At 40.8% G+C, this 14,963-nt stretch overlaps 1 protein-coding gene across 1 annotated transcript in view; it reads left to right on the top strand.

Moving 5' to 3' along the window:
• The window catches only part of gtf2ird1 (GTF2I repeat domain containing 1), a 35,922-nt gene extending 23,879 nt beyond the window's left edge, over nucleotides 1–12,043 (top strand). Inside the window, exons 15-27 of the mRNA XM_072374893.1 lie at nucleotides 811–864; nucleotides 1,247–1,327; nucleotides 2,739–2,922; nucleotides 3,070–3,131; nucleotides 5,919–5,990; nucleotides 6,188–6,455; nucleotides 6,967–6,995; nucleotides 7,113–7,160; nucleotides 7,243–7,320; nucleotides 9,617–9,809; nucleotides 10,258–10,295; nucleotides 10,386–10,495; nucleotides 11,193–12,043. Coding sequence (XP_072230994.1) covers nucleotides 811–864; nucleotides 1,247–1,327; nucleotides 2,739–2,922; nucleotides 3,070–3,131; nucleotides 5,919–5,990; nucleotides 6,188–6,455; nucleotides 6,967–6,995; nucleotides 7,113–7,160; nucleotides 7,243–7,320; nucleotides 9,617–9,809; nucleotides 10,258–10,295; nucleotides 10,386–10,495; nucleotides 11,193–11,261 — 1,286 coding nt within the window. The 3' untranslated portion in view covers nucleotides 11,262–12,043. The remainder of the gene's footprint in view (nucleotides 1–810; nucleotides 865–1,246; nucleotides 1,328–2,738; nucleotides 2,923–3,069; nucleotides 3,132–5,918; nucleotides 5,991–6,187; nucleotides 6,456–6,966; nucleotides 6,996–7,112; nucleotides 7,161–7,242; nucleotides 7,321–9,616; nucleotides 9,810–10,257; nucleotides 10,296–10,385; nucleotides 10,496–11,192) is intronic.
• Nucleotides 12,044–14,963: the final 2,920 nt, after the last annotated feature.

Raw genomic sequence — 14,963 nt, 5'->3', positions numbered from 1 at the left:
GCAGTACTTTTTAGTACCCATCATTTCTGCATCATCATTTTGTAATTTTCTTAACTCGACCACAGGACCTCAGTCCAACCTGGTAATCTCTCTTGACATTCTCGGTGGCCGATAAACTTTATCGTTATTTTTTATTTTTCTCCAGCCTCCACAAAAATGTGTTCATTTTTGTCACCTCTTCATAAGCAGCAACAAAATTTCTGGGTTTATAAAGAACCTCCAGACTATCAGCTAATGGCCCACTTTGGGAATGTTTTTAATAAGCTATAGTCTAACAGTGCAGGGACTAAAGCCTACTAATAATAAACTGACAGAAAAGACTCAGATATATAGCTCATATAAAGCAAGTTTGTAATCGAGTTAATTGATTATAATGCAGTAGACCTGGAGATATTTTAATACTGTTAAGATACAAGAACTTATAGATTAAATTAATGCACATATTGTGAAGTATTTTTCTTAACACTTCATAACAACTTTGATCCATTAAACAACTTTTATAAAACAGTGATGTGATCACATAGATCTGACACTGAACTGCACACTTCTGCTGTTACTTTATGCATCTCCTGTGTTACACTCAGATTAGACAAAATAATTAAAGCTTCACAGATGTAGTTATTACTGCAAACATCTACCTGGAACATACCGAGTCACTGAGTTTAGTTGTCCCCTGTCTTACTCTTTCTCCTTTTGTGCACAGGAGACGGGGTAAGACGTGGCCCCTCATATTGTTTCTCTTGAACACAGTGAAGGAGCTGTATGCAGCTGTATGCCCTTCTCATCGTTTTTTTTTTTTGCATTTTACAGCTGAAGCTTTGTCACCCAGTGCCGCTTCCCAGAGCATCAGAAGACCTTCTGAAGGTAAGGTGCTCCTGTTCAGTTTACTCTAGAGTTTAACCTCATCAGCGTGGTAAAGAAAACAGCAGTAAAAGTTGACCCAGCTCGCCCTTCTAAAGAAATACATCATTCAAGTCCCATTTTGCACGGTCAGCATCCCCCTGTCCCACATCCATTTGTTATGATGTCCAGGGATGAATGCACCCCGCTGTACTCTTACCTGTAAATGACACATTCAGTTTGCCATTGCCAGGTCAGTGTAGAGCAGCTTAAATCAATAAAAATAAAGTTAGTGATTGGAGAAGCAATAATGTTCACAGGTCAGAAGCTGCTTTACCTCTCTGACATGCAGCAATTCACTTTGGGTGCCTTGATGAAAACATTTTCATTTGCTTGACTCGTTCAGCTGGGAGTCTGGTGGAGGACATTGGTGAAATGATTCTTCAGCTTCGGAGACAAGTGGAGAGCCTCTTCAGCATTAAGTATGGTAAGCTACCTGTAGTGATGGAGCTTAATCCTCATTCACAGGAGGGCAGAAAGTTAAGCTTGGCCCATTCATTTTACAGTAAGACTTTGATCTCCTCCACTTGTACACACCCTGAACCAGTGTACAGTCATTTGAAATTTAAGTCTAATTTAATATTAATGATGTAACATTTAAGATTTTCAGTGATTTAACACATCAGCATGAATATGTTGAGCCAAAATGTAGCAAGTTGTAGATGACGAAGAGGATGGATCTGTATTTCATGACAGAATTGATCTAAAGAGACACTAAGCTATAATGTTGTTAAAGAGGGCGGTATGTCACGGCCTTTTGTTCAGTGGATTACCACTGAGCTGTGTGGTTTGTAGCAGTGCAATAAAGGTGTGTGACAAAGAAGTCTGGGGATGAGATTGATGAGGTTGTACAGTAATGAAGCCAGTAGCTCTATTATTTCTATTTGGAGATACAGATAACCACGTTCAAAATGTTGGTTATAGTTAACATTTATACTGAATGACACTAATGGTCAGATTCTGAATAAATGGGTGATGGAGCCGTACTTTTGGCATGTGAAGTCCAACGCAGTCACTTCATTGTAGCGTCTCACACACATCCCACAATAAAACTTTGCTCACTGCAAATCGGTTCTCTATTCTTGGAGCTCTGCTCTTGCACACTAAATCAGACATACCTGCTCACTGCTGCACACGAACAACTTTGAGCTCTTTTACCAAACAGTCTCATCACATCATCCACACTGAAGACCCCCCCTTAGAAATGTAAACACTTAAACATTGATTGTGCATCTTGATCATTTTGAAAAGGGTCGACTGCAGACTGAACATTGGACTTCATGGTGCATTCAGGTACACCTCTGAAATCTACACTCCAGTAACCACAAAGATTGTTTAAAATGTCTAGATTTCTAGTTGGTTGTTCTTTTAGGGTATTTAAGTATATTTTTAAACTTCACACAATGAAGCTATGCTAAAACTGTGAAGCTAAACTTTTACATATAAAATAGGACTTTCTACTCATTACCGAAAGAGTAAAGAGCCAAAAAAGAAAGGACAATTGGGTACTTTATTTTAGGTTCAAATGTGAGCAATATCCCATCAATGTAATATTCTTGCATTGGACTAGAAAACTAGTGTGTGCCTAAACTAGAGCAAGTACAATCGCTCCAAGAAGTCACTCTTGTCTGGAATTGGATGTTCATCGTTTACATTTAATTTAGATTTTGTTGATTGTGTGACTGTTTGAAATTTTTGGGCCTGTCTAGCTTCTATTCAGTGAGATCTTGTTCCCAGATTGCAGCAGTTTTATTTAATATCAAGTTCTAGTTACTCATGGAAATGAGGCCAAACCCTCTAAACAATACCGCGATTTTAATTTCAATGTTACTGTTCAGCTGAAGCTCTGGGCCTTCCTGAACCAGCCAAGGTGCCATACTCCAAATTCCAGATGTACCCAGAGGATCTGTATGTCACCGGGCTGCCAGAAGGAATCTCCCTCCGAAGGCCCAACTGTTTCGGAGCGGCCAAACTACACAAGATAATTGCTGCCAGCAGTCAGATCCAGTTTGTTATCAAAAGGTGGGAGAACATACAGAATGTAATGTGTACTCTTAAGTTTTAAAGTTAGTAGTGTATTATTGCTTCTTTTATCAAAAGTACTTCATTAAAGCTTCACTTTAACTGAGGAATTTCTTCAGTGATTTGTGATCACTCGTTTGTCTTCAGGCCTGAGCTCTTAGCTGAACAAGTAAAACAAGAGATGCCTTCCATTCCTGTCTGTGATGCAGGTATGTCGCTTTCATATTTGCTTTTGAAGCCATGTAAAATGTAGTGTGATGTAGAGTTTTTCCATCATAGAAAAATGTAATCTTTGTCTGCAATACTGTGAAATATGGTTATATGCAACAATGATCTTAAGTCAATAATTCTCCAGCTTGTATGTGTGGAGATCTGTGTATCTGTGAGCTGTTTATCTCGGGTATATCATGACTAGAAGATAAAAAGTCTCAAAACTCCTTGGAGCATATAATGCCACGGAATCTCATCGCCTGGACCCTTTAGGGATAAAGTTAGTAAATGAAAAATCCAATAAACTTGGCTTCTATTAAGGTTTTTTATCATGTTGCCACCCCCGCCCTGTGGCAGAGTAACCTTTGCAGTGCCCTGAAACTTAGATGATGTAGTTGAAATGTACTTTTGTCATATAGTCCATTTTCCTACTGCTTATGGAGCCTTTTTGTTCACTCCTTCTCGGTGAAAACAAATGTGATGCTTTCCCAACATAAGATGGACTGCAGGGACATTAAATCATGTAAATGCTATGAGTAGATGTAATTTACTTTAAACTTTTTCCTTACACTGTTGCACTGAGCACAACCCTCTGATGTTATATTAGCATGTATCAGGGTGATTCTGGGATTATGTCCTCTTTGTGACTTCTGATACTTTAGTCCTAAAACAAATACAGAGTGTAGATTTAATCGTGCTCACAGTGATGTATTTCTGAATTATTTATGAAGTTGCCTATTTGCAAAATTACAGAAAAATGCAAAAGTTTGGGCTGACCAGCATTACCTGAGAACTCAGGAGGGGTGGAGGGGCAGCTGAGGGATTTTTTCTAAAAAACTTGATGTGGATCATCACATCGCATCACATCTGCATGAGTTAGTTATGTGGACTGGGTCCTGGTTTACAGTCCATATTACCACATATACTTGTCAACTGGATCTTGTTGCCATTTACATTCTGTGGTTCAGAAAGTTTAGTTGCAGAGTAATCAGTTGTCTGATTCAGAAGTGACATAATTTAAGTATACACCCCAGCTCAAACCGCGATGAAACTTTGAGGTTTGAGTTGTTTTAGATGGTGAAAAATGAGCTGTTCCTTTCTCAATGGTTCTTATATGTGCCTCTTTATGAATATTGGTAAAAGTAAGTTCTTCACAGAAGGCCCGAGAGACAAAACATTTGTATCAACTATAGAGTGATGCAGAGGAAGGAAATTGTTTTGGGATTTGAGAGATACACTATACATCTGCTCATCTACCTTTACACGCATGTGAACTTAAGTGATTCTTAATCTATAAGTTTTTATTTTAGGTCAGCCCACCCTTTTCAGCTATAACAGCTTCAACTCTTCTGGGCAAGCTTTCCACAAGGTTTAGGAGAGTGTGTTTATGGGAATTTTTGACCATTCTTCCAGAAGTGAATTTGTGAGGTCAGACACTGATGTTGAATGAGAAGGCCTGGCTCGCAGTCTCTGCTCTAATTCATCCCAAAGGTGTTCTATCGGTTGAGGCCAGGACTCTGTGCAGACCAGTCAAGTTCTTCCACACCAAACTGGCTCATCCATGTCTTTATGGACCCTGCTTTGTGCACTGGTGTGCAGTCATGTTGGAACAGGAAGGGACCATCCCCAAACTGTTTCCTCAAAGTTGGGAGCATGAAACTGTCCAATATCTCTTGGTATGCTGAAGTATTCAGAGTTTCTTTCACTGGAACTAAGGGGCCAAGCCCAGCTCCTGAAAAACAACCCCAAACCATAATCCCCCCTCTACCAAACTTTACACTTGACACAATGCAGTCAGACAAGTACCGTTGTCCTGGCAACCACCAAACCCAGACTCGTCCATCAGATTGCCAGATGGAGAACAATGATTCGTCACTTCAGAGAACGCGTCTCCACTGCTCTAGAGTCCAGTGTTGGCGTGCTTTACACCGCTGCATTCAATGCTTTGCACTGCACTTTGTGATGTATGGCTTGGATGCGGCTGCTCGGCCATGGAAACCCATTCCATGAAGCTCTCTACGCACTGTTCTTGAGCTAATCTGAAGGCCGCATGAAGTTTGGAGGTCTGTAGCGATTGATTCCCACTGACAGTTGACTGTGGAATATTTAGCAGCGTGGAAATTTCACGACTGGACTTGTTGCACAGGTGGCATCCTATCACGGTACCATGCTGGTATTCACTGAGCTCCTGAGGGCGACCCATTCTTTCACAAATGTTTGTAGGAGCAGTCTGATTGGAACACCTGAATTTAATTATTTGGATGGTTGGGTGAATACTTTTGACAATATAGTGTATTTCTTATATAACTGAATATAAGAAAAAAGAAAACTCCTATGGAAAGGTATTAAGAAAAAGAAAAATGTTGCTTTTTTTGGCAGTAGATGGCAGACGTAGTTTTTGTCTGTAAAATAATTGTGTAATTTTTTTCCCTTTCATATCAGCAACTGCTAACTGAGGAAAAAAATCTATTGGTCTATGACTCGATTATCAAAATAGATGACTGCAGAGAATTCAACCATGTAGAGGTTCATAATGCAGCTTTAATGATGATTTTTATAATATTCTCCGCATGCTTAAAAGTGTGAGGTTAGATTCAGTTCATGCTCTATTTTTGAGACCACTTTTCAAATGAAAAACTATAGCAGTGATTTCCTGCAGCTCTCTCTACTTTTAATCTGTAATAAAGCTCTGCAGCTGGAACTAGAGGCAACTCTGAAAGTTTGTTGTGTTCAGTAAATGTGAAGAGTCGACACAAACAAACAAACAACGAATTCTTTTCACTCAGAGCTGGATGCCAAGGACACAGCACCAGTAACCGAGGACACTGCAGCTATTTCCAAGCGACCTGGATTCTCAGGTACATTCATGTTCTGGCCTTCATTTTCAGTCGCTGCTTTGAGGCTTAGATTTGAAGCTGTCATCTATTTAAACACAAACCATACATTTTTAAGCCTGCATTTATTGCTCTCACTTCTAAAACTAAACCGCTTTAAAGTCGCGGCAGTGTTGACATTGATAATTAAGAATGTGAAGTCCTCCGTTTCCTGTCTCCAGAGTGCATGGAGTCCAAACTGTCCAGGATCGACCTGGCCAACACGCTGCGAGAGCAGGTCCAAGATCTGTTCAACAGGAAGTATGGGGAGGCATTGGGCATCAAGTACCCCGTCCAAGTGCCTTACAAGAGGATCAAGAACAACCCAGACTCAGTCATCATTGAGGGCCTTCCGCCCGGCATCCCCTTCAGGAAGCCCTGTACCTTCGGCTCTCAGAACCTGGAGAGAATCCTGGCTGTCGCTGACAAAATCAACTTCACCATCACCAGGTGCAAAACCCAGATCACTTAAATAGCTGGTTCCTGTTTTCAGTACTGATCTATAATTCTCAAGGAGGCAGCTGATGTTTCAGTAAGTACCATGACTCATCACGCTCGGTCCATGGAACGTCGTACGATGGATCGGCCAAGTCACAGATTCTGATTGGTTTGTTGTAACTACTGCCAGAAAGAGCTGTGGATTTATCCTCCAGGGTTGCACCAACAACAGCAGCAATGTTCCTAATATGATCTGCAGTAACTCTGGGTCCAACAATTTCTGAAATTGGGTTTTTGTGAGGCACATATCTCGTTGCTGTTGGCCCTTTGACAGTCGGTTGTTGCTCCCTCTGTAAGCGTATAATGAGGTCAAGACAAAAGAGACAATTTGTAGACTTGCTGGCAGGAAGAAATATGCCTTTTAGATTCATTATTTTTGAATGCGATCACTGTGAGCTGATTCACTGTTATTCCTTTCAAGTAATTTGAACATGACCAGCTCATATCACTTCTGTGTTTGCAGACCATTTCAAGGACTTATTCCAAAACCAGGTTTGAACAGAATTTCTTTTTGTTATATGGAATTCATTCATTATCATGTGGCACACAAGGCTGATTACGCTAACATGCAATGTTAATATTTGATCGTTTTGTCATTTATTTTATCAGCACCTCGACGGGTCACTTTACTAAAGAAGGCCTACGCCTCAATAAGTGGTGAGGACAAAAGGACAACTATTTAACCAATGTTCAGCATTTTTGTCAGCGTGTCACTGACTGCCGCTCTTTCCCCCGACAGACGACGATGATATTAACCGCATGGGGGAGAAAGTGGTCCTTCGAGAGCAAGTCAAGGAACTGTTCAACAAGAAATACGGTAAACAGTGTGGAGTGCTGTAGCTTTACCACCAACATGAAGATATTTACCGCTGGTCCGTTTTCACTTCATGTGTTGGTCACATAAGTCATGTGTGGTCCAACGGAGGTGTTCGTGTGTTCAACATACGACCCAGGATAGCTTCAGGGACACATTTCCTTTGATCAGTCACGTCTTAGTCCGGTCTTGTTTCGTTGCGCTGCATCATCTGCTCTGTTTAACATTATTTGTAAAAACTCTGGGAGATCTGAGGAGGCTTGGCAGTAACCGCATTACTGATCATGATGGATGTGCTCCCATTGTTAAGAGAGCCGCAAAGTGTGTCTGTGACCACAAGGTGGTATCACATGACCTGCTTGAGTGAGGCGGTGGAGGGTCAGAGATCACAGATTAGACTTGTATCAAATAGGTTAAATAATGGCATGTTAGCAATGCTAGCATTAGTAGCTGCACTGATTAATGAGCACCCTCTACAGTAGTAGAAATGTACTGTGACTGAGACAGAAAGAGGACTTACTGAAACACTAAAAGGCTAAAAAAAAACACTAAAGAGTAAGCGGTGATGTCAGATGGAATCATCTTTTATTTAGCACGAGAGGATTTATTTAAAAAAAGCCTCAAGTATTGCTGATGATGATATACTTCGCAGTGAGACACAGAGGAGAAGGATACTAACAGTGGATTAGGTTAGACACATTTGACATCTTGTTGATAGCAGTAAGGAGTGAAAGTGGTCCAACTGGGCTTTAAATGGTTCTTAGATTCCTCAGTTCTGCACAGGTCAGGATCCCAGTTTTCAAATAAGAGACATTTTCACATTTCACATTTGAATCTTCACAGGTTTCGGCTCCAGTTTTTGGATCTTTGAAAACCTCTGGTGCCGTCGGTCTCTCCACCAGTGAGAAAACAGTTGTTTAACAGGCGTTTCGAGTTGAAATACATGAACTTGATCTGAAATGTACTGTACTGTAATATTCATATAATGTTTGTTTTACCAGTGCGATGTACATTATGGATCGACATTTTAAAGAGAAGGTGAGAAAGAAAGAAAGAAAGAAAGAAAGAAAGGTGAGAAGATGATTTCAAGCAGCGGTCCGTCTCTGAAGCTGCTTTCAGACATGGACTTCATCCATTTATCAACTGAACATGTCGGAATATCTTAATTTCCTAAACATTTTGAGGCACTTATATATGCCTCAGTCAGACCTTCTGTCATATATCTCTCAGCGCAGCACAGGTGTGAAGTGCAGCACATTATGTACCTGCCCACTCAGCAGCAAACCTTTGGGTTCTGATCGACTGTTGCGACAAATCTGACCGATTCTGTTCTTAAATTCATTTATTTTTCTCCGTGACTTTACATACAATATTTAGCTGCAGCATCAAGTCCTTGATTATGAATCAGTATGCTAAAGACAAAATGACTTGTTGGAAAAATTGAACTGTAAAAGGACTTAGAAGGTTTTGCGTGATGATGCAGCTTCTTATTTGACAAACAGTAGTGAAGGTTGGGTTGTTTTCGGGTGGAGTAAATATCAAGTCCACAACGAAGACTCGGGGAACCTGTTCACTGACATTATTAAATTCGTAATGTGCTTACAGAATTCAGACTGCGGGGACTCAAAGGTCAACACTGTGTTGAGGGTGGCATTTTTCTAAATAAATCATGTGTATTTAAACAAGCTTGGCTAAATACACATGGCATGTAAATCATGCATGGCCACTGGAAATCATGACAGTCATGACTGGGATCAAAAAAATGCACCAAGGTTATGTAGTTGTTGCCCTTTTTGCATTCATGGAACGCAAAGCGAGTGGAATAGGTGCCAATATTTTAATTTCTGGGACCTGAACAGATGACGTCTGTTGGAGCATGCAATATGTGAGTGAAATTATACAGAGCGTGTTTAAGGTAGGGCTGCACAGTGGTGTGGTGGTTTGCACCATTACCTCACAGCAAGAGGGTTCCTGGTTCAAACCCCGGCTGGGTGGAGTTTGTTCTCCCCATGTGGGTCCTCTCCAGGTATTCTGGCTTCCTCCCACCATGCATGTCAGTTGTCAGGGTGTATTCCTGTCTAGGGTCTCATCCAATGACAGCTGGGATAGGCTCCAGCTCCCACCATCCACATTTATGGTGTGATGTGATGAGCAGCATCATGCAGCATCTCTACTACAAAGATTTAAATTCACGCCAGTGAAAGTCATGTGTTTGTACTTTATTTTCAGTATATGTTTATTTTTTTTATTATTTTCTTACAGAAAGACCATCTGTGTGTGTGTTGACTGTTTTGTTTAGGTGAGGCTCTGGGCTTAGACCGCTCTGTCGTGGTCCCATACAAACTAATCCGCAGCAGTCCAGAGTCTGTAGAAGTCAGTGGCCTTCCAGATGATATCCCCTTCCGAAACCCAAACACCTACGACATCGTGAGCCTGGAGAAAATCCTTCAAGCCGCAGATAAAATTGCATTCAACATCAAGAGCCAGCTACAGTGAGTGCTGAGACACCTGAATAATCAGAAGCAAGCTAGAAGCTGTCGCCACTGTATATTTCAGTGGGAGCGTAGGGTTTTGCTTTTCGGTAGTTAAGCTCATTACGGTTTATTTATGCCCTGGATTTAAATCCAGCCTCCGAGATGTCACAGAATAAATCTTCCTCAGCAAATGTAAATAATATGAAAAGTAAACAATGTTTAGGCTTTAAAGCAGTCGAGCTATGATGAAGGTATGGAGGCAAAAGACCTAAAATCCTGCAGAATTCTGTATTTTCTTTGTAATTTGGATTTTTTTTCCCTTTAAACTATGTTCAGGTATAAAATGAGTGCAGCTTCATCAGCATCAGCAGACTAATTCAAATGGAAAAAGCCAAAACAATCTCACATCTGATTAGAACAAGTGTTGTGCCACCAGAAATGACTCAGCATATTTTCTCTCACACAGGCCTTTTGCAGAAATCTGCAGCCAGGCTTGTAATACAGGTGGGTGCTGGTCAAGGTCCTTGTTTCTATTTAAATAAACCACTGTGTTGCTGGTGCCTCAAAGTAAAACCCTTTGTTTCGTGTCTTCAGTGGGAACAGATGCTTCGACTAACCGACGAAAACGCAAGAGGGTCCAGGAGAGCAGCAGAGTACCTGCCTCCTCTGAGCTGGGGATCTCAACCAATCAGATTCCAGTGATGGTACATCAGCAGGACGTCCTTTGTTTTCTTTAGGAAATGATGAACTAGGAATTGATGTTAATATCGTGCCAAATCACCACAAATGTCATCTCAGGACACTTCAAAGATACAGTCCAGTTCAAGTCAAATTAGAGTCCAGTTCACTGTGACACAATCAGATTCCATAATCAGTTTTACTACGTGTAAGTTGGACATCTTGTAAGTTGGTTTTCTTAGTGTTCCTGAGCTCATGCAGCGACTTTTTTTTGTTTGTTTTCTTTCTCTGTAATTCGCTTTAGACACCAGGTTGTTCTGAAGCTGAGGTGCTGACGGTGTAAATATTTTAGTTCGAACAGCTGTTTTTGTCCATGTCATGATGTACTGATGACAGTTTTCCTGCAATTTCATAAGTTATGACATAAAGAACATTATGTTAGCATCAGGTAAAATACAGGCATTGTTTTTATTTAGTTCACACTTTAACCACATTTAAGCTGGTATTTTTTTCACATACCAATTTTCCCTTCAAACCAGGCTTTTATAGATAGAAGTGTCAACGCTTTGTTTGTTTCCAACGCATCAGAGCATCTTTTTAACCGACTGATTTTTGATCAGTTAATTGAAACCTTCATTTTAAAACTGGTTTTGAGGCAAACGTCTCTGACGGCGTTTTCTCCAGCATCGTGTCTGATGTTGCTCTGTCGTTGTCTCCCCGCAGCAGTGGCCCATGTACATGGTGGACTACAGTGGAGTGAATGTGCAGGTTCCTGGGAAAGTCAATTACTGAAGGACGAACCTGGACTGCAGCAAAGGGATAAGAGGAGGAGTTTGTCAATATGTGCGACTCTTCCGTGAAAGACACTAACATTTTATCAGCGTGCTGAGACTAAACAATCCCCGGAGTGATGAAGAGCTGCAGGTTTGACTCTGAATGATGTGAATGATCCTGAGTGTTGAAGAACAGCAGAATGTATGTGGATCGAAACGTTGCAGGGCAAAAGTTTGGCTTGTTTCCTGCCTACTGTCTCCGCTCAGTGCAGACAGGACGGCTACCGGTTTGTTTGTTTTACATTTCTTTGTTTAGTTTTGTTGTCCTTCTCAAGCTGATCTCGATCATGATATTTGTTTTTTACAAAAGCTTAAAACATCACTGCAGTCATGTTCTTTGCCTTTGCATATACAAAGTGTCCATCCACTGAGTAACGTTGTCGGATTCAGCTGCGTTGTAATACTGATGAATATGTCTTTCATAAGGATCTGATTCCATATTATTCAGATATTTGTACTTTTTATTTATTATATTTATTGAAATATAACATTATGTGCAGGGATGTAAAATATATTCTGTTATACAGCTCTTTGAGGAACTATCACTACACTAACACAGATGCTACTAGTCACTGAGTAACTACAGATAAAGAGATGAAATTTAACTGCAGCTATTACGTGTCTTAATTGGGTGTTTGTTGACAGCAGGTATTAGAATTTCAAGGAGACTAAATGGAGTCAAAGTTTGCCGACAAAAGAAATTTCTGCTCACGAAGCAGCAGCAGCTACCTGCGGTAAAAACCCTCAGTTAACCTTTTTATGTTGACACCACATAAAGAAAACATGTAAAATATGTCATTTAAAGTCAGCCTGAATGTATCATGTAAAGAAAAGAATGGTATGTTATTCTGCAATGACTGTCTCTGGACTAACAATATTTAATATGCTGTACCTTAACGCCAATTAGGCCTTTGAAATAAAATGTGATGCCTTGCACTTTGATTTTGTTGGAGCTTGTTTTTAATTCGACTGTTATCTGAGGGGAGGAAACTTCAGCCCCGTCTGCTATTTGTCTCACTTCATCCCCGAGTTCAAGTAAACACTCGTGTCAGATGGGATGACATTTCCAATAAACCTTCCTGATATTTAAGGTAAACACAAGAAATTGTGCTCAATAAATCATGTTCTCAAGAACAAGACTATGCAAGTATGTTCACCAAGATAATTGGCTGTATATAAAAGAAGGACATTAACCTCTCTGTCTTCAAAGTGAACAGCTGCACTGGCCAGCAGGGAGGACTACTCCTACAACTTTTATCAGTCAGTCAGACATTATTTACAAAGCCCTTTTTAACATAAACTGAATGTAGCACAGCTTCCTTTACTCTGTGTGAAAGCAAAAGCAAAAAATCTATAAAATTAAGCATGAAAAACAACACTTCTCCACCCCCACACCTCCTCCAAACCCAAAACACAACTGGACCATGCTGTGTAGATATATCAAAATTTCAACACAAAGAACTAATGAACCGAGGAAACACAATCGTATTTACATTCCATGAATTCGTACATCTTTGTAATGAGACACTCGAAGCAGATAAAATCATTTCAAAATAGTTCATTTCTAAAAACCCTGAAAGAATTTCATCGTCATTTGGACCACACGATTGAATTAAATCGGTTAAAATGATGTCAATGTTAAGGCTACTGCTTGTTAAAGCTACTGGCTGAATAGATAAACAAGATGAAGCTGAGCAATACATATCTATATATATCCTTTGGAGGCTTAATACATGCAGGGATGACTTCCACATGGTTCCATCAGTGAGAGAGACAGAGAGATAGTGACAGCCCAGCCACCTCTGTGCTTATATTTGACTTTACCGTATATATACCATATGTACCGTATATATATTACCATTAAAAATGGATTTTGTTATTTTTTTGTTTCTTTGTTTTCACAACCCGTTTCACAGATTTTTTTTCTCCACTTTTTTTCCACTATGGTACATCACTATGTTTAATTAGCCCACAGAGGAAGAAATAAACACTTTGTCTTTAGAGGGATTTTGGGGGGTTTAGCTGCCAACATACAGTTTCGATTTGGTGCAAGATTTTAGTTTGTTGCTCTCCTCTTCAACTGCAGAATTCACTCAGTTGTACACACAACTCCATATTCGTACCCGCACCCCACCATGTGGACTAGCCTTTTCAAGCTCGGGTCCTCTACAAGATGCCTAAGAGCTTGATGGTTCTATGCAGTATCTGCTGTTCCTAGGACCTGCGCCCCAAACGCTCCAGTGATCACTGTTACCAATGTTGCTTTCACTGCTCACATCTTTTCAACCTCCTCTTTGAGTCCCTGGTATGTTTGTGTTCCTTCTTCTTGATGTTGCTCTCTCTTGTAAAAGCTATACCTATCACCACTGCTTCCTTCTGTACTTCATTGACCACCACAATGTCCGTTTTGCTATCAATAGTTTATCAGCCTGGATCTGGAAGTCCCACGGGACTTTAGCTCTGTCATTCTGCACAACCTTTGGAGGTATCTTCCACTTTGATCTAGGACCTCCGAACCCATACTCTGTATAGATGTTTCTGTACACTATTATTGCCACTTGGCTATGGAAATCCATGTATGCCGTGCCTGCCTGACTCTTACACCCTGCTTCTATGTGCTGGACTGTCTCAGAGGCCACTTTGCACAGCCTGCACCTGGGGTCCTGTCTGGTGTGGTAGATCCCGGCCTCTATTGCTCTTGTGCTCAGGGCCTGTTCTTGAGCAGCCATGATTAGCACCCCCTTACTGTCTTTCAGCCCAGCCTTTTCTTGTCACTTCTCTATATCAGCTGCTTCTTCAATCTGTCGATGGTACAAGCCATGCAGAGGCTTATCCTTCCATGATGGTTCCTCCTCTTCCTCCTTCCTTTCTCTATTTTCCAGCTGCCTAAAACACTCACTTAGCAGTTCTTCACAGGTGGGCATCTGCCAGATTTATACTTTGTTGTTTCAGCCTGAATAGTGGCTCTGACACAAACTGGCCCCCGGCCCACCACCTTCTGCTTATTGTACAGCCTCAGGGGGCTGGACTTTGGGGGAAATCCTTTGTGCATTGTGGGAAGATTTCTTGTCCTGATATCAGTCACTTTGATCTCTTTTGGCCAGGTTATTTTAACAGCGGGTTATCTGATAACTGGAAAGCATACGTGTTGATAGCTCTAACTGTTTTTTTTTTCTCATTCAGGTGATGTTTCAAGGGCCTGCCTTACTCTGGTTGTGATTAACTTCACCAATGGATCATAATGGCTGCCATTTGTCTGTAGAACCCCAAGGTCTGCGATGTTGCCTTCTGGTTGTTCAACTCCTTCACTTGTGGTCATTTTGCTCCTCTTTGATACCATTTGGATGTATTTATATAGTCCAAATTACATTCCGATGCCCTTGCTGTATATCCTGGTCAGGTGGATCAGTGAGTCAATGGCTTTCTCAGGTCTGGCATACAGCTTGATGTTGTCCATGTAGAGGTGGGTTATGATGAATTCACCTCATAACCAGTCTCAATAGACACTCTTTCTGATCATCTGGCTGAGGGGAAGCAAACAGCAGCAGGGACAGAACAAATCCTTGGTGGATGCTGCACTTGATTGTAACTTATGAATTAGTCTTCAGATTTGCCTTCCATTGTTCTTAGGAATATTCTTAGTGTCTTGTTCATGTTGTTG

The sequence above is a fragment of the Leuresthes tenuis genome, unplaced genomic scaffold (assembly GCF_036924035.1).
Source record: "Leuresthes tenuis unplaced genomic scaffold, fLeuTen1.0.hap1 SCAF_21, whole genome shotgun sequence".
NCBI classification, from domain to species: Eukaryota; Metazoa; Chordata; class Actinopteri; order Atheriniformes; family Atherinopsidae; genus Leuresthes; species Leuresthes tenuis.
Note: the sequence above shows the minus strand (reverse complement) of the source record. Positions and strands in the feature narration are given on the sequence as shown.